General features: G+C 37.9%; 1 protein-coding gene across 1 annotated transcript in view; it reads left to right on the plus strand.

Moving 5' to 3' along the window:
• The window catches only part of ROR2 (receptor tyrosine kinase like orphan receptor 2), a 141673-nt gene extending 136413 nt beyond the window's left edge, over window positions 1-5260 (plus strand). Inside the window, exons 8-9 of the mRNA XM_056514675.1 lie at window positions 40-242; window positions 1894-5260. Coding sequence (XP_056370650.1) covers window positions 40-242; window positions 1894-3336 — 1646 coding nt within the window. The 3' untranslated portion in view covers window positions 3337-5260. The remainder of the gene's footprint in view (window positions 1-39; window positions 243-1893) is intronic.
• Window positions 5261-24882: the final 19622 nt, after the last annotated feature.

Here is a 24882-nt window from a genome sequence, read left to right on the forward strand (position 1 = left end):
ATACTTATTGTAAACAATGAGCATTTCTGTGCTTGACAGGTCCGCGTGACAACAGCAAAATGGGAATCCTCTATATCCTTGTTCCCAGCATAGCCATTCCTCTGGTGATAGCCTGCCTTTTCTTCCTGGTCTGTATGTGCAGAAACAAGCAGAAGGCATCTGCTGCTACACCACAGCGCCGCCAGCTGATGGCATCTCCCAGCCAAGACATGGAAATGCCTCTCATTAATCAACACAAACAGGTATTTCCTACAGTTTGCTCAGGCCCACATATTTTCAAAGTGTCATGATTTTCAGCATCTCAGGTTGTCTGTGTTCAAATTGAGCCATGTTGTTGGGGACCTAATTTTCCTACGGTGCAGGCCATCTGCTTCAGGGAAATCCAGGTCTTGCACTTTGTAGGTGTATCTAGAAATCCTGACCTTGGACAACAGCTTTCAGTACACAGTATTTAATGCCATTTGTCCTTACCCATCAATTTCCATTCTGCCTGTTGTCTGAGTGACTGGAAAAGTGGTTATTTCTGATCCATTCTTCATCCTGCAGCTAATTTTTGCTCCTGGTGATGATGTGGCCTGTTTGCCTGTTTAAAGCATGATGCACAGTGGGTTTTTTTGTTCTAATCCTTTAACTCAAGACCTCTGGTCTTCTGATTCATAAGTGAGTTGAGAGCTGAGATGGCATGCAACATGTTCCCAAGGCTGTGTATCACAAAAGATGTTAAAAGGAAAATGGCTTTGAAGTCATGTCTACATATGTCAGCTCCTGCACAGGATTTTCTGGGTCAGCTAACTGGTCTCTGCATTAAAATCCTGTTCACAGCTAACGCTGAATTTTTAATCACAGCATTTACAAGTTGCAAGCTTGAATAAACAATGCTTACTTTGGAAGCTGGCAATGTTTGGGAAACTATAGAGTATTTGATGAATATTACCAATTGTAACTAATTGCAATGATTTTGTGTGTTAATCTGAATTTTTAAAGGGAATTTGCCAGCCCAGTCTACAGGATGGTGGATACTAAAATCAGAGGTTGTTCCCAAATCACCTGCTAAAATGTCTTCACAGCCTGCCCTGCTCCCTCATGCAGTGGTGCCCTGTATGTGAAGCCGTGCCAGCTGCACCTCACTTGGTCAGGGACTTCTCCATCTCTTGCTGATCAGGACAGATCCATTACATCACCATCACAAATTCACTTGCTTTCCAGATGCAGGAGGAAGGCTCTGGGGGTTTTCTACTCCTGGGTTTGCAACCTTTTCCTTCAACTACTAGAGAGAAATTCCTTCTCCTTTCTTCTCCACTTCCACTCTTCTCTTTATTGAAGATAATTCAAGGTTCCACAGCAGGGGTACTGTACACTGCTGCCCATGGGCAGGGGCATTCCTGTAGTGCAACAGAGAAGAAGGGACATTATCTGGTACTGCAGACCTGAAAGAGAGAGGTTTTGTTCCTTCTTCTGCTGGAAAGGACGTTTCAGTTCACTCTGAGAGTGCCACCTCCTCAGCCTCCTTGCTTTTATGACAGAATTCTGCTGGGCAGCTTGGGGCTGGTTTGCAGGGAAAGTACAGATGCAATTAATAGGTGTCATTGTTGCCAGATTTACTCTGAACTCAATATTAATTTAGCTTGCAGGAAGTATGGCCACTCCTTTATAAAAACAATTGTCCTGCAGTATAATTCAATTTATACTTCTGATAATAGTGAGCTCATTTCAAGGTTAATTGTGAAATTAATATACTGATTATGAATACACAAAAACCCAGAAAAGTCCTTTTGGCCCAATTTATCTTCCATTTGGAGATCTAACCACCAGAAGATCTCGTTTCCTTAACAAGACATCCTGTTGTTCAAAAAGCATTGTGATTTTTTGCTGACTGTCTTTTCTTAATTTCAGGCTAAGCTTAAAGAAATTAATCTGTCCACTGTGCGATTTATGGAGGAGCTGGGAGAGGAGAGGTTTGGCAAAGTCTACAAGGGGCATCTCTTTGGTACAGCACCAGGTGAACAGACACAAGCAGTGGCCATTAAGACACTCAAGGACAAAGCAGAACTGGCTCTTCGTGAAGAATTTAAACATGAGGCAATGATGAGATCACGATTACAGCACCCAAACATAGTTTGTTTGCTTGGAATAGTGACAAAAGAACAACCTATAAGTATGATATTCAGTTATTGTTCCCACAGTGATCTCCATGAGTTCTTGGTGATGAGATCTCCCCACTCGGATGTTGGCAGCACTGATGATGACAAAACAGTAAAATCCACTCTGGAACCAGCAGACTTTTTTCACATTGTGACTCAGATAGCTGCAGGAATGGAATATCTTTCTAGCCACCATGTTGTCCACAAGGACTTGGCCACTAGAAATATACTGGTGTTCGATAAACTGAATGTGAAAATATCTGATTTGGGCCTTTTCAGAGAAGTGTATGCTGCGGATTACTACAAACTGATGGGAAATTCCCTTCTTCCTATCCGGTGGATGTCCCCTGAGGCTATTATGTACGGCAAGTTTTCTATTGATTCGGATATATGGTCATACGGAGTTGTATTGTGGGAAGTCTTCAGCTATGGCCTGCAGCCATACTGTGGTTACTCCAACCAGGATGTCATCGAGATGATCAGGAACCGACAAGTCTTGCCATGTCCCGATGACTGCCCCACGTGGATGTACACTTTGATGTTGGAGTGTTGGAATGAATTTCCCAACAGAAGACCAAGATTTAAAGATATACATAACAGACTAAGAACGTGGGGGAACCTTTCTAATTACAACAGCTCAGCGCAAACTTCTGGGGCAAGCAACACCACACAAACAAGTTCTCTCAGCACAAGCCCTGTTAGCAATGTCAGCAATGCTAGATACATCGGACCAAAGCAGAAAACTCCAGCCTTCCCTCAACCTCAGTTCATACAAATGAAGGGCCAGATGAGACCAATGGTCCCACCTCCTCAGCTCTACATTCCAGTCAATGGTTACCAGCCAATGCCCGCCTATGGTGCTTACTTGCCAAATTTTTATCCCGTCCAGATTCCAATGCAAATGGCTCCTCAGCAAATACCTCCCCAGATCATTCCCAAACCAGGCTCCCACCACAGCGGGAGTGGGTCTACCAGCACAGGCTACGTAACAACAGCACCTTCCAATGCGTCGGTGGCCGACAGGGCTGCTCTGCTCTCAGAAGGCACGGATGACACACACAATGGAACGGAAGATATTGCCCAGAACCCTGTCCAGGAGGAGGAGGAAGAAGAGGGCTCTGTGCCTGAAACAGAATTGCTGGGTGATAATGACACGCTTCAGATGGATGAAGCAGAAATTCAGTTAGAAGCCTGAGGAATTTGGCCTCATTGCTGAGAATTCCGCATCGCTTCCATGCATGGACACAGTAGATCCTTAGGCTTAACAGAGTGATTTTGATCTGACTCAAAGAAACAAAGCTAAAAAAAGGCAACATCCATTTTAAAGTGCAGCAGTAACGACATACCAGGTTTAATTACCATTGCACCAGCAGATTTTTGAAATATGGTGGTATAGACTTGCAGGGTTTAATCTTTTTTACTGTTCTAAAGTTTTTGAGAGAAGCTGCTTTTCAAATATGTACTGTTGCTGTGCAACATATTGCAGAGTAGCATTGCACATCATGTATATCATGATATATGAGTGTAATGTTAGTGAATTATGCTTAAACCAATAACACAAAAAGGAATCCAACTATGGTTCAGAATTGCTCTAAGCATAAAGAAGTGCCCTGGATGTGATGGACAGCTTAGTTTGTAGTATTTATCTCTTCGACGTAATGATCACAAGGTTGTTGTTTGCTTTTTGAGTCTGAAAAATTAAGTTGAGAATAATGTGTTTGTATCACAATAACAAGAAAAGGGGCAAAACTGAACATAAAATTGACTGTGCTGAGTGAGACCATGGGTCTGTCCAGCCCAGTAGCATGTCTTGAAAGACCATCGATAATGCCTGCCAAGGGACAGACTGCAAGGCAATTTCCCTTGCAGAAATTTCCCAGGGTACTGCCCCGACCTCCAGCAATTTGTGGCTTAGGCTTTTCCCAAGACAGAAGTGGATTTTTTTTCCTGTTAAATAGCCCTTGATGGAACTTTCTACCGTGAATTTATCCAAATGATTTTGAACTCACATAGAGGTAGAGTATCCACAACAGCTTGTGGAATAACATGAGAGGAGAAAGGATGGTTTTCTTTCATCACTTTGGGTGAATGACTGACAGAAGCTTCCAAATGAGATCATCTGACTGCATTTGTGGATGAAAGTATTCCTTCTCTGCTGTGTATTTTCAACAGCAATCAGCCTTAATACACTGTTAACCAAAAATGGGGATATTGTAGGGGATATTATAGGTGTGCACTAACTTAATAAATCCAACTTTAATTGGTTATCAAGTATAGAAAAAGGCTCCACACGTGTGTTCCTACATTGTAAAAGTGTTGGGTTTTGTGCGGGGTTATGGACTTACTTGATTTACCACAGTTACTGCTGGATTGTGTGTGAAACCATGTTTTTTTCCCACCATTTTAGTAAAAATTATCTTTGAACTTTAGAAGACCAAAATAAGCAATAATGTACAAGGTGCTGTTTTTGTGCTTCTATTTGCAGGATGAATCATGTACAGACCTTTAAATATAATTTATGTTTTACTACATTTTATATACATTTTTTTCATTGAAATATTTGGATTTTTGAATGAATGACTTTGTGACTTCACCATTTACAATATTCACATGTGGTGCAGTCTTATGGTATTGCTGTTTCATTTTGTTAGACATGCAGACAGGTCCATACATTTCATGACCCCTTTCTGTAATACAAGTGGTACACATTCTCATTGTAGCATTGTAGCAAACACACACTATAGCTATAAGTTTTACATCCAACGTGGAGTATTCAATAAAGTGATGCAAAAAAGTATGATGAAGTATGTTATCCTACAGCCACTGGTTTTTTATGGTACTTTGTGGTAATAGAAATGGCCTCAATTGCTTAAGTTGCAGGTTTCATACATAAACTACAACTTTTTATTTTATTCCATTGGGATTCACTTGTAAGTCATGTATCATTGTGATCTACACACCCTGTGTTCGAAGTATGGCAGCATTACTTATTTCTGGCATTTCACCTGGACTTGGAAATGCACTGGTAGGAATAAAATATGAAAGCTTTATTACTTCTGTTAATATAATGCAGCTTTGGGTGCTTTTACTAAATAAAGGATAAATAAAAAAGAAAAAAGGGTGAAATTTATTTATGTGAAGTTCCTTGGTTTTTTCTGTGTTTCCTTATCTCAGGTAAATGAACTCGATTAAACAACTACATTGTCTTTCTTTGTACCTTTGCTAACTTCAGAGTAAGTGGAGAGCAAGTAATCTAATTACACCCAGATTTGTCAGTGAGAGAGAAGATAAGTAACAAATGAATAGCAGTCAGTGGAAGTTTCTGTACAGCACTGTCTGAAGTTCAGCCTGATTCTAGTAGTCAAAGAGCATTATGACTTTGTGTACTTTGAATACAGTTTGGGAAACTCCTAATTCTCTTATTTAAGCCTAATTAATTCACTACAGACAGAAAAAAAGATCAGATTTCTATACTGATTTTCCCATCTCCACTTAATGTGGATGTGCTCTCAAAGGGGTGGTTTGGGAGCAATATGTAATTTTCTAGGTCAGCCTTGGTAATACACATAGTGCTGGAGAGGGGTATTCCCCCTCTGTTGATGTGGGTGGGCTCACCTGAGCTGCCAAGATCGACTTGCAAACACCTCCTCTGCACTTCAGGTGAGCACCTCTGCACAAGCACTACTACCAGAGTGTTAGTGGCTACTCTAAGTGATATGGATTGGCAGTAATTTCTTGTTCTGCAACTTCCTAGACTACTCTTGCCTGTGATATCTGCTGCACAGTCCCCTTGCTTGCAAGCAAGGCCAAGGGAGATCAGGAAGGGATGAGGAGGTAAGTGGATGGGACAAAGGTGATAAGGTGGCAGTAAATAAGGGAAGGGTTGGGGCTGAGTCCAAACAAGGCCAGCACAATACTGGTCATTTGGGCTTGCTTCCTGGCGGGTCTAGAAAAGCTGGAATTTTCCTTGAGGGCAGAGCAGCTTTTCTAGCAGCAAATACATGATACTGGATGCCCAGTAAAGGGCAAGGTGTTCTTGAGAAGACTGTGAGGCTTCTTCAAAAGTTTTCTTTTGCCTCTAGTACCCTACTCTGTCCCTATTCTTTCCATAAGAAAACTGGATCTGACATTAGAAAAAGTGAATTGGGCATTGACACAGTCCACAGCAGTCCACTGTGAGGCAGGAAGGTCCCTGTTCATAAAAGCATTTAGGGTAGATGGAGCATGGATTTGCAATCATAAGGCAGGAAAGATGAGTAACAGTTCCTAGTCTGAATGGGAAAACTGACTATAGATGTGTCACTAGCTCCAGTTTGACTCCTGCTCTGATATTTTCCAAGAATAGTATTACTGCGGGGTCTTTTCTCTTTTACCCATTGAGACTGTAGTGAAGACAAAGCTATAAAAAGTACAGTATAGGCAGTTGTACAAAAACTGAGGATTCACCCACAATGCCAAGCACAAACAGACATTATTACAAACCTTCATAGGCTGGTTCATTGCTTCGTCTAAATGTCACCACTCTTAGTCTCATGCAGAGGAATAAGCTCCCTGCTGAGATAAGAATCCTTTGCCTCTGTATGTGCCATGGCTGTGAACATAGTGAGTCATAGGGAATTTACTTCATTGTAACAGTACCTCACATTTTTTTTATAGAGATTAATTTGATTTTTTTTCTTACTTATTGTCTAAGGAGCTCATCAGATGTCACTGGCTTTTGTGTTTGAAGGAATCACCTCACTTCAGCTATGTGGGAATGAAGAAAAAAGATCTGATGCTTTCTGGAAGAAAGCTCAGGAACATTTGCTGAGTTAAAACACTCTCAAAAGATACCAGACCTTGAGGTGTTTGACAGAACAGATGTAAGGAGGAGAAACATCCAACTTCACAGGGAGCAGTATCTTCAAATAAACCCTAAGTCATAGGCAAAACCATTTTCTCTTTGAGGAGAGGGACTAAATTCATATTGTAAGGGACTACAATGTGTGTTTCCTATTCTGTAAATGAATCTATAAATATTAGTGGAATCCATGACTAGAATCAAGTTTTGGGGATTTACTCAAACAATGGAAAACTGATATTAGAATAGTAGTAGCATACAGCGCAAACAATGGCATGGCTCAGTGTACGAGTTTTTACTTCTACCTCACCAGAAAACTGAATTTTGTTTCTTGTTTTTCAAAAGGAACCTTGTATAGTTTTGCACAGATTCCAGCAATGACAAGTTTTGGTCTCCTTCAATCACCAATATGAATTCTAAACAATCCAAGGACTATTAAGCAATACTAAATGTGTTCACTTGGCAAAATAAACCAAGTCTGTAATACCTGGGTCAGTCAGATCTTTCTCTAGACCAAAATGTACTGTGTCTACTGTGATAAAATACAGGAGAATTGGTTCAGCAGGATTTCCTTTCCAGAAAAATGCTGTAAAAACCTTTTGCACCTACTGTTCCTGGCTTGAGCTATGACTGGTGTTGTAAAGTTGTGTCTGGCCTCTGTAACAACTTCTCCCTCTTAAAAAATATCCAGTGAGGGCTCCTAGCACTGGGTTGCCACTGCTGAAGACTTGGCCACCTGGCTTGCTTTGTGACCTCAAATAGAAGGAAACCTCTGAATGTTGATGCCTGATTTTGCAAGAAAAGATATGCTGGAATATAAGGCAACAGCTCTGTGATCGAGGTCAAATGAAATGTACAAACACACTTGATGTGCTGTTGTCCCAGGGCTGCGTGGGATCTTTTGCAGCTCTGAATCCAAATCAAATTTCTCCTGGTGTGTGAGAAAACCCATAGCAGCACCCATGGAGCCCTGCCTTCATGTAGAACTGCAGAGAGGGTTTTCACTGTGTCCCTCTTGCCCTATCCAGGCCCCATTTTTGATTAAAATGAAAAAATATGGTTCTAAATCTTAGCTGAATACCTCAAGATTGCACAAGCAGGGGGAAGTAAAGTAACAGAGGTTATGGCAGGAGCTGGAAATAGTACGGGGTTCTGAGGGCTGTAAATCTCCAGGAGAGTCGGAATTTAAAATAATAAAATACTGAGGGAACACAGAATCCCATGTAGCTACTTCTCATTTCTATTGATCTAAAAGAGGAACTTTACTTTATCTCGATCACAGTGTACCTGATGGTTTAACTGTCCTTTTTAAAACCTCTGTCTAAAACTGAAATAATCCATCTGTTCAGTAGGTTGCTAACTTTAAAAGCAGTGAAATTAGAGGAGGGAATTCAAGTTAAAAGTACTATATTCATTTAATTGAATGTTTATTCCATACACCAAGCAATAAAAAAACATCATGGATATTTACAGAAAGTGTTTCTGTTGCTCCATATTTTATATCTGTTACTGAAAAATAATTTTTTTTTTTGTAGCAGCCACCCTCCACAAAGACTTCTTGCAAATATCTTTTCAAACTAATAAACTAGTCACTGGAGATGTTTGGAGCTGTTGTAGTTTTGATTCATAGCAATCAGTTTTTAAAATCTTATCAAGAAGTTTAAATTTAATTCTTACTCTGCTTTAGAAGTAGCTATTTGATATCCACCAGCACTATGAAACAAAATAAATTCCTTTCAGAGTGACAAAATAATTAATGGATGGGGTGGTGGGTAGAAAAACAGACACTAAAGAAGTGAATCTCTAAGCAACTTAAAACCAGAAGCATTTAAGGTAAATTAGTTTAATTTAGATATAATATTACTTCAGCTGAGGCTGATTATTCTCAAATGTAGTCTGAGGCTTTACAGTTATGATAAAGATCATTGTCTTGCTCTGTTGTTAATCCTATTTTTCATAACTTGATGTGGTTTTCCATTTAATTACTTTCATATCAGATTTAAATTAAATATTTTTGTGAGAACTAACCTGAGGTGGTGGAAGAAATACCTTGCAAAATGTTAGCAGCCTCGTGCTTTTCATACCAAGGAAGGGATGTTGTGCTCCATATTTGTTCCATTGTCTTGTGCCCACACCAAATGAATGTCTCCTCAGTTAAGACTTCTCTTCTGAGCTCAGTTGATAATTTTACAAAAAATTACTGAGGAAGCCTTTCAAATTGCATATTGCTAACACTGAGAGCACCGGGAATAAAAAAATTTGGTTCTTTATGAAGCGAAGGTGTTTCATGCTGTCTTTGCTTCCTCTGCTCCTTATGCCTTTATTATATCCCTTTCTCCTTTGTCCTCTTTTAGATACTTTTCAGAGGGCAACCACACCAATTACTTGAAATACTGTTCTCTTAAGGCAGACTAAAAGAAAAAATTTATATATTTATAAAGAGATATGTTTATGAATAGACTCAGTCTTGACATTTTGAAAATACAAGCAAGAATTTTGTTGTTCACTAACTTGCAGACTCTAACATTCCCGAATGAAAGGGAGTGAAGAAGAAAGATCTTTGGTTTTCAGCACAAATTCGCTCCTGACTTTGCTGTGGCCTGCAGTTTTTCATCCTATTAAATGGAAATGCTGGATGTTAATTGACATTTTCCCAACTCTTTGCTTTTAATTAGTGACTATTTTTGTGATTTCTTTACCTTTTTTTATCCAGGTATCTGCTGTAACAATCCTCTGCTGTTGGCGTCTGCTACTTTTGTGGAGACAGCTTCCCCCTTTTAAAAGAGGCAAATCCAACCACACCAATGAGGAATTCACCTCCAAAACAGATGGGATGCTTTGAGCTTAGGGCTTCTCCTGCTCTGGGACACCCAGCAAAAGCCATGGCAGGGGCTGGTGTGAAATTCATCACGTCCTCAGCCTCAAGCCAGTTGTTTTGGCTCACTGTGTTGGAGGTGCTGAGACACTGAGGTAGTACTGGACGAGGACAGGGGGCTGGTCTCAGTATTTTTCCTGAGGTTTGTTTGAGGAATGGGGTCAATTCTAGACTGAGTGCCCAGGTCTGTCACTTGGCACCGTGTGGGACCCCATGCAAGTCCTTCAGTTTCTGCTGTTTCTCCTGCAAACAACAAAACTCTGTGTGCTTCTACAGGCATTGTGAAGGGAAATGCATGGGATACAGGAGAATCCTTATTGCAGGCCAGACTAGCACCCTGGTGGTGGGTGAGGCTCATGCAAGGCATTGCACAAAGGCTTTGCAGGCTGCCTGACCGGGTACACCCTGTGCAGATGCATCACTTCCTTTGGGCTGCATCGTGGGGTGACAAATGGTTCTGAGGCCTGAACCAAAGCCAGCTGAAGTCATTGGGAAAAACTCTGCAGCTTCAAAGGGATTTGGATTAAAGCCATAAAAAATTTTCACTTTTTTTTTTTTTAAATAAGCACTCCCCAACTTGTAACAAACATTGTGCTCAAAGCATGATTTAAAAATGCTATTTTGCTTTTAAAGCTTATGTATTAGACAGTAAAGAGAGTATGATTTTCTCAATAAATTATAAAGTCTGTGCTTTTTATTTTTTTATGTGGTAGTGTGACATTATAATGCCTTAAATTGTTCTGTGCATACCAAAAAGTACTCATGGTACATACTGTAATTTCTTGTAACCATTTTGTTCACTGGCCTATGCCCTTGGGAAAAATATTTGCCAAAATAACATTCATGAAAACCTCTTTTTTTTTCCCCCAACTTTGCTTGGAAATCCACACACATATTTACAATTATCTGATTTTAATAAGTGGGAGTTAATACACCTACCTTGTGCATGCATTTTAAAGTGTGCTAACATAAGAGGGTCTTTTGGGGGAGGGGGAGGGAGAGGTGGAATTCTGCCTTTTTGGAAGAGGTCCACCTCCAGCTTGAGGTGCAATTCTGACAGACTCTGCCTGAGCCAGGACCCTCTTATCTCTTATTAGATGGATTGATGTTTTTTTTAATAAAAATTAATACACAAGGTTTTTGTGCTAGTACTTAATGTGGACCTTTGATAACATAACTTCCACATTTACCTAGGTTATTATCTTTGACTTGCAGTTTTCCAAGACACTGTTACCAGTGTGTGTTCTTGTGTGCACACTTTCACCTACTGTTTCTTCTTGATTGGCTTTTGCTGTGAATACTGGGTTGCAAGTCAAGATTTTATATTTCTGCTAAGCCTCTGAGGAAGTGCTAAATCTTTTCAGTACTTTTTCACAGAAATTTCACTAAAGCCAGGATAATTTTAAACATGACCTTGAAATGAATTGCACATACATTAAATACTTATTTAGATTTGTGCTGTAAACACATGTGCATGCCTGTGTACTCTCACAGAGCTGAGCACTGAGTATTCAATGAATACATACTTGTAAAACTTGCCAATATTTTTAACTGTTTTAGAAGCTGTATTCAAAAAAAACTGAATGCCATTCTCACATAACACAGTCAAATACAATTCTGTTTTTGTAAAGGATGCACTTTCACAACTTTTTAAAAGGAATTTTAAAACTAATGCTTTTTAAAATTTATATAAAAATTAAACAACGTCACTGGAAAAGTTTCAAGGAAAAGACTGAGCAGTAAGTTTCAAGAAAGGAATCCAGTGAGCTATTGGCAAAGAATTTCTTGTGTTTTAGCAGTACAGCAACATTTTATCTGGTATTATAAATTCTTATAAATTAAGGAAATTGTAAATTATTAATTTGGTCTTTTGCTTTTATATATCCTAGCCCCTCTTTTCAGTGTAGTTTTCTGCACTGGTGATGATTAGAAGATAAAAAAATCACCCAACATATTTAGGAACCAACCTCAAGAATAATTTTGTTTTGTGTTGCATTGTTTTGCTTATGCCATGGTCTCATCCCTGCAAGGAGATCCCAGTCACATTTGACAAAGCAGTGAGAAGTAGCAGTGAACTGAGCTGTAAACTGCCATAATTTTCTGGTTTTGTTGAACTCTGGGAGAAATGCTCTGTCACCAGTTCTTTAGAATGAATCCTGCTTCTCACAATGTTTGGCTTTTCTGGTCAATCAGATATCATATGAAAGTCTTCCCATTTTGTCAGCTGACTTTCCTCTATAAGAAAGCATAGTAGAGGGAAACAAACTACTCTGGTCAATTTTATTGCAGTTTAATTTCCAGCTGGCAGTGAAAATCAAATAAAGAACAATCAGTGGGAAATTCGGTTTGGTCTTGGACTCTGACCTTGCCCTCTTCTTTGTCTTGGCTTCAGCAGTATTTCAAAATGGATCTTTTCTAAGAGCCCACAGTTATTAAGATATCTTAGATTTCAGGCTTAAAAATGTCTAGGTTGTATAAAAGTCTTGTTAGGTAAGAGATGTGAGATTTTCAGTTTATGCTAAACAGGAAAAAAAATTGGCATATCAGAACCAAAATAACACTAAAAGATGTGATAAAAGACTCTTTAAAGACTGAACCTTGGTGCTCCACCAGAACCATGTGTAGGTCTCATTTTTCAAGGAAAAGGATAAGGAGCAAGGAGATTCTTTGTTATGTTTCACATTTACTCACTGTCAGTCTTTTCCATGTAAACACATATGTGGTAAGACTTGTAAGTATACATTTAACATAAGACAAAAAAATTAATTCTTGGTGCCAATTCTTGCCACTAATTCTAAACACAGTCTTCAAAATGGAGACCTGTGTTGTAATGAGTGGGGACAACGTCCTAAGAGTCATGTTTAAAAAATTAATTTTCTCCATTTCCTTGGAATGTTACTGAGTGCTACTGAATACTGCTGCCAGTGCAGAAATTACATCTCACTAAAGGTAATGGCCATGCTTACTTGGCCTTCCCTGTTTATGGTGTCACAGGTGGCAGCACGGGCCACTGGTCACATAAGCAAACCGGGGGAAATGATGTGACAGAGCAAGAAACACTGAACAGTCTTTGCAGCAACATTTGATTTTTCTGCTGGCATCACTAGAGGATGTCATGTAATTCAAGATGTATTGCAACCCTAAACGCAGCTTTGACAAGTGATTGTTTTGGCTGGAGAGGATAAGCATTTTTTGCCTATTAAATGAAGTAGGAGTGTGGGTGTCTTTAATTACTTCTGAAACATGAAGATGCAGTTGTAGCAATAAGAGAAAAGATCCACTGAAATTATTTTTCAGGGAAATATAGGTTTTGAACATTTTTATATGTCTGCAGAGGCAGACTTTTGTAAGTCTGCCTACAGACTACTTGCAACAGGATGGTGTTAAGTAACTGCAGAAGCAATGAAGAAAATGTGATTCGAGAAATCACAAATCACAGTAACATTTTTAAGGAAAACACCAATGCCAGCTCTTTCTGCAAGTGAGAGATAGGATATGAGAGATACATTGTGAGATGTTTTATGGCTGTACTTCTGAACTTCAGTTTGCACTTGTGCTTCCATATAATTGAGAACTTAGAATTTCTGCAGTACTGTGTTCCATTACGGGGTGAAACCACTTACATGATCGTGCACCATCGTGCCTTGATCTACCAGAAGATCCTCAGTAAATTTTTAACAGAGCAAAGTTCATGCATTTTTCTCAGAAGCTTGGGCCTATTATCAGTAATCCTGAAACTAGGCACTTGGTAAAAACAATTAAATCAATATTTATATGTTGTCAATTGATTTCACAAGCCTTATAAAAAAGAACACTTGGGACATCTAGGATTTAGTAAATTGAAGGGCACTGAACAAGGCAGATGCTTTTTGGAACATCCCAGAGTTGTGATAGTAAGACAGATTTGCCCATATGTTTCATTTCACACTTTCTCAAAGGTTTTTATTGATTTGGTTAAAGTGTTGTATGAGCATAGCATTGCCAACAGCAGAGTATTAAGATGTGTTACCCACCATGGCACTGTAACTATGAGTTTATTTAGAATCTTTTGTTATGTAACAAAACATCTTGTGTTTGCAGTTGTATGATAACCTTATGGAAAACAAGGTAATGGTGCTGATGGTTTACGGCCTGGTTTGTCTCCTTTAAAATGAAGCTCTTTATTGGGTAATGCAGTTGCTTGAGAAGTAACTTTGATTTACCTGTACACCAGTCTTCCAATCTTCCACCTCTGCAACTTCTCTCTCATGCTAGTGGCAGTGGTCTGTTATTACAGATGACACTTTGGTATATGTTCACCTTTATTGCTAGTCCCATAAATTTTGTTTGCATCTATGTATGCATTTTGCAATCCATATATAATCTATTATACTTGATGTAACTTCTGCAGTTTCCCTTGTATCTCCAGTAGGTTTACTTAAAAAGCATTGCTTTTACCATTTACTTCTGTTTAATTAAAGAATTTGTGTTTGTGCACCTTGATGATACCCTTTGTCTGATGACAAAGGAACATTCTGTTAAGCAGTTTCAGTTCACATGACAAATATAACTAAAATACAATGAAAATGTAATCCAAAAGAATACACAGAGATATCAATACCCATATATCTATACTGCTTATATCTGCAGTTTTTATTTTTTATAAATTGAAGTACACTTTAAGCAGTGTCATGTTCACTTGTAACTCTTGGTTTAGATCTGCCTTCTTGCTGAAATACTGTGAAATAAGTGGAATATATTGCTCCTTCTTTATATTCCTGTCCCTTTCAGTTTTAGAAAAGGTCACATTTACATTCACATCAGAGATAAGTGTGTGATGCTCCCTTTTTTCAAGGTAGTAATTAAATACCATATAATGACCTTGGTGACACTATTGCACAGAAACATTCCCCTTCAGCATTATCACGGTCAGAAACAGTAAAGGTGCAGTGTTTGTCAGCTTCTGCACATGGAGGCTTTAATTAAAGTACTTATCTATTACACCAAATAAATCTTCCAAATAAATAGATATTGACTCATCAATGTTTTCTGCATGTATAAGAATTTTTCATGCCTACATTCACAAAGCTTTTATTTTTCCCATTATCCATAAATGGGTCTTGCATTTAAATGAGGTAATTCTCTAGAGAGGGACAAATGAACTTAACAAACTTTGTTTTCTTTTATGCTCCATTAAGTCAATGTTTTTCTTCCCTCCTCCCTCTCTCCTTTAAAACGCAAGTAAATGTTTATTTTGGAGCACAGGGAAGGCAGCCCCTCTACCACATTTTTTTTCTTTTTTACTTCTATTTTTCTGGTTCATAGGGTCAGGGGCAGCAAAGTTGCCTTTTGGTTTTTGGTGTGGGGTCGTAAAATACTGGTTTTGTAGACCTTTGCCTCATCAAGTAGGCATAAACCAGCTGAGGAAAACAAACCTTTTGAGACTGTGCTATCTGAACTCTGTGCACTAGTATTTTGTGCTTTCAGCTGTTGACCATGGAATGTCTGCTCCTGTGTAGAAAAATAAGGGTGCAGAAGAATTAACTCCACTCTGCCCCAAACCTTTTTAAAACGAGGATACTTTAGGGAATTCACTCAGACTGAGGAAGCTTTTTGGCTTGTCAGTAATTCCAAAACTTCCCTGAAATTTCAAAAACCAGCTGGATAAAAATTTTAAACTCTATGGAGTCTAAAACCTTATCAAAGTCTAAGAATTATCTTGCATGTAAGTTTAAATCGAGTTAGTGTGGATCTAGATATTTTTTGTTTTGCATTCTGTTTTCTGTATGTTCAATAGATCTGCAACCCACTTGGTTAACCTTTTTACAAATAAGACACTGAAGCTCTATGCAAAAAAAAAAGCTCAAATTTGCAATCACAGGTTTAAGTCTGTGTATTGTACATCAGTTTCTTTAAAACAATTCTGAAGATATGAGTGGTATCTAAAATTTAATTTGTGTTGGTTTCCAAAATTTCACTGTAGCATTTCATTCTCAGAACTTGTTTGCTATTCTGATGAATTTTTACAAAGTTTTAACAAACTTAGTTTTTCAGGCTTATATTTTCCATTCATATTCTGTGTGGTAAAATAAAAATAAATCCGACCTAGCAAGATCTAGAAAAAATACATGAGTTGAGCAGACACAAGTTCCTAAACTAATCATAGTAGTTGTCTCCAGAGTTTAGATTATGCCACTGGACAGTACCTCTGGATAGCTCAGTACTCAGCAGAAAGACTAACACAAGAAACCTCCTACTCAAGTTCAAATCCTCTGTACTTTGTTTAAATACAATTTAAAACTTTATCTGAAAAAAGAAAGCTATGTTTTCTTAATTTCTAATTTCCTGTTTCAGTATGAATATTCTGCATGGCTGCCTCAGCTGAATTGGTTGAATATTTAGCCTGTTGCCTTTGCTTTCTGACATAGCACTAAAGATTTGCAAATATCCATATGGTTATAAAAAAAAAGGCAGTCTCATATTCAGAAGTAGTCCATTCCTTTTTCTTTCTTATTTCAAAGGATTGGATTTCATCAGAAAAGCAAACCATGGTTATGAACTGTAGCTTCTGATATGTGCTTCATATTTTATCTTCCAGTGTCTCTTTAAACTGTGCTTTTTTTTTTTTACAAGAAGTGGCATTAATGGCCTTTTGCCAGTGTAATAATTGCATTTTTTGTGTTTGGTGTTTTTCTTTTCAGAATGAAGACATCATGGTGTTTCATAGAAAGTGCAACATATTTGCTTTTTTTCATGCATGATGGCTTTTTGTCTTCTTAAACGTAGTTACTGGTGGTTTTTCTGTGGTATAAGACTGAGGCTGTTGGTCATTGCTTAGATCTATAATGCTTTTTATAATTTTTTTTAGAATGTAAGCTTAATGCATAAGATTAAATTTCACAAGCATTACAAAGTTGTATGCTCTTACTACATATAAACTTGGGTTTTACATAACTCTGGTGGAGGAGTTCCACATAATTCCACAATTTCAATACATTTTTAGTTTTTTCTCGGTTCTGAAATGCATTTTCTGTTCAAATGAAACCTTGAGAATCCTGCTTTGATGCATTAATTTCTTCTAGTGCCTGATTTTGAGAGTCATGTAAGGATGATGATTTATAATGAAGTTCATTTAATGTGATTAATTTCTTAGTAGTCTCAGAGCACTTTATAGTTGGAGAATTATACTTCAAATTAATTTAAAAATTAAACAGTAAAGTAGTGACAATCATCTGCCATTCATAAAGTATAAAAAGCTCTCATCTAAGAAATAATTTACAACTGTCTGAAAAAGGATCACCAAAACACTCAGTAAATATGCATTACTGTCCTGCCATTGCGTAGGTTTATAATAACAAGAACATTTAACTTTAAAACTGATAATATTTCCACTGCAAGACATAAGGACGTTGTGGCCAAAGTCATGTCCATGGGGACACAGATGGTCATACCCTCTTCTTTATTCACACTGATTAGACACCAAAGTGAGTCGTGGCTCCTTGTGGAAGCACTAGAGGAGCTGTAAGTCAACTTCCTTCTCCTCTCTGAGGCAAGTGAAAACATTTAGCTTTCCACAATAACTTTATGTACAAGGAGATTAAATAGAAGAAACAAAACATGTCAAGAAGCAGTGCAATAATGAACTGAAAAGGAAATGCCTGACAGCAAGAGAGTAGCGAGGAAGAGTGAGGCATTGTCTATAAAAGAAGTGTGAATATGGAAAATTGGCAGGCTTTCCAAGGCAAAATTAAATTTGTAGTACTTTCCACTCTGTTAACCTTATACAACCAACACAGCTAGGAGGGCAGAATCCAGCTCCCCTCCCTTTCTTCCGTATCAACAAAACAGTTTGGCAATTTCCATTTAGGTCTGTGCGTGCTCCCTCTGACGACATCGCAGTTGCACAGCTATTACTAATGACGTAATTTGAGTGCCGTGGTTCTATTTACATGTTATTAGCCAACTAATTTGTCTTGCAGAATTGTTATTACCCTTGATTATGTACTTGAGTTCCTTGAATATGGGCCCATTAACATAGCTACTAAATTGTCCTTTGATTCAAGCTGACCTCGGAAAACTTCATTGACTTCACTGTGCTAAGGGTGCTTAGATCTAACTTTCAATGGGCTGCAGGAGTGACAGTTTTACCAAGTCTCACCCATAATATCTATCAGAATTTTGAAACCTGAGGAAAAGGAACTATCAGTACTTAATCCTTCAAAGAATGCTCGGAAAACAAGATTTACCAAGATTTTCAAACCACAAACTGAAAAAAGTTCCCTTGAATCAACTTCACTTGTTCAAATCTTGTAAATTTCCGTGGTTAGTGTTTCTGTATGCTTAGGGCTGGCAACATAAGAAACTCCAGGTAGCCAGTCTTCTTACACAATCCATAAGCCATCTGAGTCCATGTGGTCAAGAGAATGTCTTTCCAGTGTCTAGAAATTATGCTGATTGTTACAGGAATCCTCAGCATCAGGGGCTGCATCTGAGGCAAGGCAGAAAAGATTCTTGAGAAGATACCAGGGATAACGCTTTGACAGCAGATTTTACCATAGTAATTGTAAAATGGGTGAGAGATTTTGATTTGAAAACAGCCCTATTTGCAGCAGATGTACAGTAGCAGCAAAATATACAAATGGGATAGCATGCTTAGGTAAACCCTTCCTACAAAGGAATATACATTACACATTCTGAAAGAAGGGCAGCATAATATTTTGTACTTTGTCAGCACTTAATTTTATAGTCTCATTAATTTTTATGTGACTGGAATAAGACTTTACTTCTCCTCCTATTAGAAAAAAAATTTCAACAATAACCACCTACAACAGGTCCAGTTTTGGTAGTGACGCGAAAGATGGTACTGGAGCAAATCTTTCCACAGGCTTATGGTATGGAGAACAGTATGTAAACTGTGGCCCATGTTAAGAAGCAAATTATTTGTGTCAGAGTAAAACTGACTCATGTCAGCTCTTGAATTAGCATGACTTGGACTAAGCCTGTATGGATAGTTTGTAATTCAACACTTTGCTATTTGCAACCTTGCTATTGAGATCACAAAGCCTGTGGAAACAACAGTGTGCAATAAAGGTGGTAAGAGCACTCAGGTAGGAACTTAGGGCTGTGTAGTCTCCTGATGTACCACATGCTTGAGACCAAGAAAACAGGGGCTGGGACTCCACCTTGTTTCTTGTCTGAGACACTCACAGCAGTGGGTTAACTGTTGGTGCTTCTGTGTTTCTTCATATTGTGACTGACCCACATTTCATGAGAGCTTGATACAATCAGAAGAACAACTGCTCCCTTCCACAAGAACTCTTCCAAAGTCCCTCTGAAAAGTCCACTGTGCTTTATAGCACAAGTATTGCAGCAGCATCAGAGCACAAAGGGGCATTTAAGAGGCCAGAGGAATTTGAAAAGTACAGTTTGAAGGAGGTCTATGCTGCAATTTGGTAGCACAGTAGCTTGCCATGTCAAGTGGCTTTTATTTAGATAATCACTCAATTTGTTGGCCTTGACACTATCAAGAGGATTCTTGATCAATTGAAATATAATGTAGAAGTGTAAGAGAGCAATATCTGTGCTAGAAAGGGTCAGAAATGTAGCAAAAAGGCCTGTTGATTCCAAGGGTGGGATGGAACAGCTCCTGAAATGTTGCCTGGATTAGATTGCACTCAGGTAATTCTATTTAATTTCTTTTGCAATGAGTCAGTGGTACTGAACTCCACTGTCACCTTGTTTGCTACCATTCACATGATGAAGGATATCAAAGGATAACCATAAAAAAAGGGAAATTATTCAAGCCCTTTTGTACAGATTTTCAGAGTGGAATATAGTGATTAAATTTATTGACTCATATTAATACTAAAATGAGCTGCATGGTTAAGTCTTAAAGTATTACTGTTATTCCACCACACACCCACTGGGGTTTCCTGGAGCTTATCACCTGTATTCTCTGTGAATGTAGTTTACCAAGTGGTTATAGATTAAAGATATGGGATCTAGAAAATTGCTTCAGTTTCCTACAGCCGAAATATTATGGCTGGAGGGGAGAGGACAGAAAGAAGATTTAGCCTGTGTTTCAAATTCTCATGGATGGCAAGTGGACTTAAAACACAAAAGTATCCAAAACCCCTTGCAGAATAACACACTATCATCTTTTCTTGAGCTATGTATGAGGTAACTCATTCCTGGCTGAGATTCTGTGGCAAAAGCCATTTTCAGACTTATTTTGTGCTTTCTCATTTTCCAATTATACTTAATTGACATTGTATTGGATAATGGAAAAAGTTAAATCTGATCTTTCATCATTGTGGTAATGTGTTCTTTTTTAATTATTGTCATTAGTTTGGGATTTTAATTTGCATTTTAATAAGTTTAATTAAGCAATCAGTGAATATTTATTTTCAGAATAATCAGTTTGTGATTTTCGAAAAAGTACTGAGGAGAAAAACAGATTCCAGCCAGCAGTCCAGGTGAAAATAAATGTTTCTGTTGTGCCACGAATTTTTAAAGAAGTAGAGTATCTTTCTGTATAAATGTGAACATGAAGGATGATCTAAAAATAGTTTGTAGGAAAGAAATATAAATCAAAGAAATAAATCAAGGCCTTATGATGCACAATCTGCACAGCATAGAGAAAGATAAACCACCGAGTTTCTGTCGATTGATTGAAAATATTTGACTATAGGACATCAACGAACGAGATTACTGCTTCATAAGCAGTAAGATTTTTTTGTGTAGGAAACAAAGCTGCCTTGGATCATGTTCCTCAGATTTCTTCATATACAGAATTGTGTGAAGTATTTAAGATTGTCTTGCAATTAATAGCATATCCACGAGATGGCACAAGAAATCAATCTTTCTCTAGCCATAGTGGGAAAGTTAATTCCTGTATTTTGATTCTGACAGACAGGTATGCCCTAATAGCCTACTGAGCAATTACAATATAATGTTCCCAGCTGAGAGCTTGGAATTTGTTATTGTACATTAATAACTGAGAGATAAGCATGTGGCAAGGGGAGCACTTCTTATTTGTTGATGAGGGAACATAGAATAGTATTGCTGTAGCTGAATTGTTTTTAACTAATATACATAAATATTCATGGAACTTACATGAATTAAAACACAAAGGCATCTGTTACACCATGAGGGACTTAGTGCTACAATGGGCACTTAATGCTTAATTAGAAAATGACATCTAAAAAACCTTCTCAAACCAATCCCTCTTCATGTGGCTAAGATACAAAAATTTGCAATAAATCCCTAGTGGAGTTCTCTGAAATATTAAGCATAATGAGTTTATGAGGGAATAAAAAAAATTAAGGGATAGATAGTGCCAATTTCAATCCAAATTCTTTGTAAGTTGCACTGAAAGATACTTTCTTGACTGGCTATGATGAAATGTCTTGGTTTTCCTTGTCAGATAAGATTTGAAGGAATAATAAAGAATATGATAAGAGTGCAATTTACAACTGGCAAAGTGCAAGCATGGCCTTAATGGCATCTATGAGAAATAGCAGTGGGCTGTGATCAAGCTTTGTCCAGTCTTTCTGAAGTGGACAGTCTGAGGCTTCTCTTCAGAGACAGGTAATAATCACTGAGATATTTGCAGACATCGATACCTCTCAAGCTGGTTTTCACCTCTGCATATTCCAGGTTGTGGAAATTTGAAAGGACTTTTGTTTTGGTGGGTTTTTTTTGTTTTTGTTTTTGTTTTGTTGTTTTTTGTTTTTTTTTTTTTTTTTTTTTTTCCTTAGGAAACGCTAGAACATCAAAATTTTATAGACTCTGTTCTTACAAAAAAAAAAAAAAAATGGTCATATCAGCAAGGGAAAAAAATATCAGCCTCTCTTTTGTTCTGTGATCCAGGAACAAGCTATTTTATTCCTTTCCAGTCCTGCTGGCATTTTTGGTCTGTTTGCAGAGCCTGAATGGGCCACAAGCACATACTATACCAGCTCATACCAAAAAGAAGTTACTTTTGCCATGGTTTATATCTGACCACTATGGTGCCATATTTTGGGCAGCATGAGTAAAATTTAAAAGCTTTGTGCTTTGAAGTTCAGTAATTCACTTACTCTTCTTTTTCTGAAATAAGAAAATTTAGACTTTAGTCTTCTAGTGAGAAGCAGTACCATGTGTTTTATTACAAATATGCTCAGTTATGCTAGTTTTAGGTAAATTGCCAGTCTAAAGAGGATTTATGAGAAAGTAAATGCAGGACATGCCTGAACAAAAGCAAATGCAGCGAAGTGTTTCAGTTTATTAAAATATCTATATCTTTTGAATTCCTGAATTGCATTACATTAATTACAGAGTCATTAGAGAGGTTTTGTTTTATTACAAATTTTGAAATTCTTTCAATTCTTTAGACATAGACTTTTTGTTCTAATAAACATACAGTAAGCAAATATTGGCTCTGGACAAAAGCCCAAGACAAAACCATCTTTCCACAAGAATGGCATTCAGTGCTTAAATTTGATTTAAATTATAGTTTTGTTGAAATTAATTTTTGCTACATTTTATAATATTGTAGTGCTCTGGACTTGGGTGCCTTATACTATCTCCTGGGATCTCAAAGAACTTTACAATCAAATTTTGGGTTGAGGAGAGAAGTGTCAAGTCATGATAAATGTAGATGGATTAATTTTCCTTGCTATAAATGAAAACATCTCTGTGCCTTCTCAATATAATAACTATATAATTATTGTCTCCTCCTGTGCAGGTGATGACTTGGAAAACATCTCTTTTTTAGCCATACGTTACAGAGTCACAGTTAGCTCTCTTACTCTTTATTCCAGTGTTGTGGAGATTCTAATTTCTAAGTACAATTGATAACTTTTTTTAATCAGGATTTTTGTAACGCAAAAAACAGATAACATTTAATACATGCTTAAGTGACTGACAATTTTTCTAATACTTCAGAGCCTCTAGACACCCAAATAATATAGTCTTAGTGAACCACAGCTGTCCTCAGAACATATGGAGTTGGGTTTAAAATACTTAATACTTAAATGTTGCTTAAGTGAGTGGTTGACGATAGCTCAGGCCCACTCTAGATCTCGTTCTTCCACCAAATTGTTTTTTTGCTGTGCTTTCTCAGGTTATTTAATTTCTTCTGCCTTTAACCAGCTCCATTCTTTAGTAAGGAGGGTGTGTCACTGCCCCTCAGACTTTCCCCCCTACATTACACTGAGAGCTGTCTTTCTCCAGACACCAGCTTCTGACTTCTTTTAATTAGAAGATTTGTGGGGGTGGTGGTGGGCTGTTTTTCCCCCCTTTGTTCACTGTAATGTGAAGTTGCTGTGGTGGCTGAGCTTTGGTGCATTCATGCTGAACTCTACTTATAAGGGGTTTGTTTACAAGAGGGTGTAGTTAAACTACAGATGTGAGATCCTTTAATGGTGAAGACAGGCCCAGGCTCTTGGAAGGATTTCACCACATTTCTGAATATTTTTCTTTGCTGGAACCTGACCAACTTTGTCCAATCCTTCCTTCCCCACAGATTTTGCCTTTTTTTGACAGTGATGTGATACAAAACTTGACACTTTGTTTATTCTGACAGATATTTTTTACTCTTCGCTAAAGAGAAACAAGATAGAGAAATAAATTTTGAGGAAATGATGTGAAGTGAAAGCAGCAGGTTTTGCATAGTTAGGCTAGGAGCTATATTTCTCAGGCAAAAATCAAAAAAGGGGAACTCGAAGTGAGACAGAGCAAGCCTTCTGGAGTTGTAAGTTACACTTTCTGAGAATAAAAATATGCTCAAATTAACCAGTTCAGCTTACATGACAAGAGTGTGTGTGTGTGTGTGTGTGTGTGTGTGTGTGTGTGTGTGTGTAAACCCACATTCATTTCTTCTTTGTATTTGGAATGTGTAACCAAATACACCTTTTCAGTGTGTTCTAGAGATAAGGAGTTTTTCTAGGACCTGCTTTCAGGGACACAATAGAGCGCAAGGGCACTTCAGAAATTTCCAAATATTTGAAGACTTTACCCAAGCTTGAACTAGACTGTCTGGAATATGTCCACAGCCAGTTAAAGCTTTAGTGAAAGAGATTAGAAAAGATATGTCAGTGTTCTTTGTGTTTTCAAATGAAAATACTCTCTGGCTTTCCTTTGTGCAGGAGTGTTTGGCCAGAATCCTTAGCAGATAACTGAGCAGCCAAACCACATGCTAGTTTACTGAGATACTACTAGGAGAATGAATAAATAATGGGTAGATAAATAATTGAGTCATATGTTTTTAGGAGGTTTTTTTGGTGATGTTGTAAACAAAGATTGAAGGTAGTCATTGGGGAAATCTTATTTGTCTTACCTAGTACTTGGGATTCATTCCGTTGAAAGTATTTTCTTCCAAAGTGACTATATGAATAAGAACATACAAGGTTTGTTAATTCCATCTGTATTTCACAGATTTAGGTCATGCAACATGGGTGCTGTTTCAGCTGGGTACAGAATACCCTGGGCTCAGGGCAATCATGAACATTAAACCTTTCATCCAGTCTTCCTGTATGACTTTATTAAGGGTTTATAAAAAGTAAATAAGACTAACATGCTACTGTGCTCCAATACAGATTAATATGAAATTGGTTACTTGTGTTACATTCCAAAGACTGAGAGCAGAGCTGGCAGGAAGGAAGCACTGTGTTAGTGCTTGCACTGATGTGAATGACCTTAGCAGGGTGAAAGGAAGCAAGGGTTTGCTCTCCTCTGGCCTTTCCCCTCTGCATATGACAAAACTGAATTCTTTTGTGCTCCTTCCATTCCTGCTATAAAGGACAGTAATACTGAGACCTGCTCCATCTGGGATCAAGTTGTAACCCATAGACTGACATGCATCTCCCACAGCCCAGTGGGGAGCTCTAAACTAAAGTCTACCCTGAACTGCCCCAGATGCTGCAGGAAGGTTACCAATCAGTAGTTAAATATTCTTGGGCTCTTTGTGTTAAAACACATTTAAATCTGCTGGACAAGCTTCTTTACACTTCTCTTTTAATTTTATCAGCTGGCAGAATGAAGATTAGATCTTTGGGAACAGCTTT

The sequence above is a fragment of the Oenanthe melanoleuca genome, chromosome Z (genome assembly GCF_029582105.1).
Source record: "Oenanthe melanoleuca isolate GR-GAL-2019-014 chromosome Z, OMel1.0, whole genome shotgun sequence".
In the NCBI taxonomy this organism is placed as follows: domain Eukaryota; kingdom Metazoa; phylum Chordata; class Aves; order Passeriformes; family Muscicapidae; genus Oenanthe; species Oenanthe melanoleuca.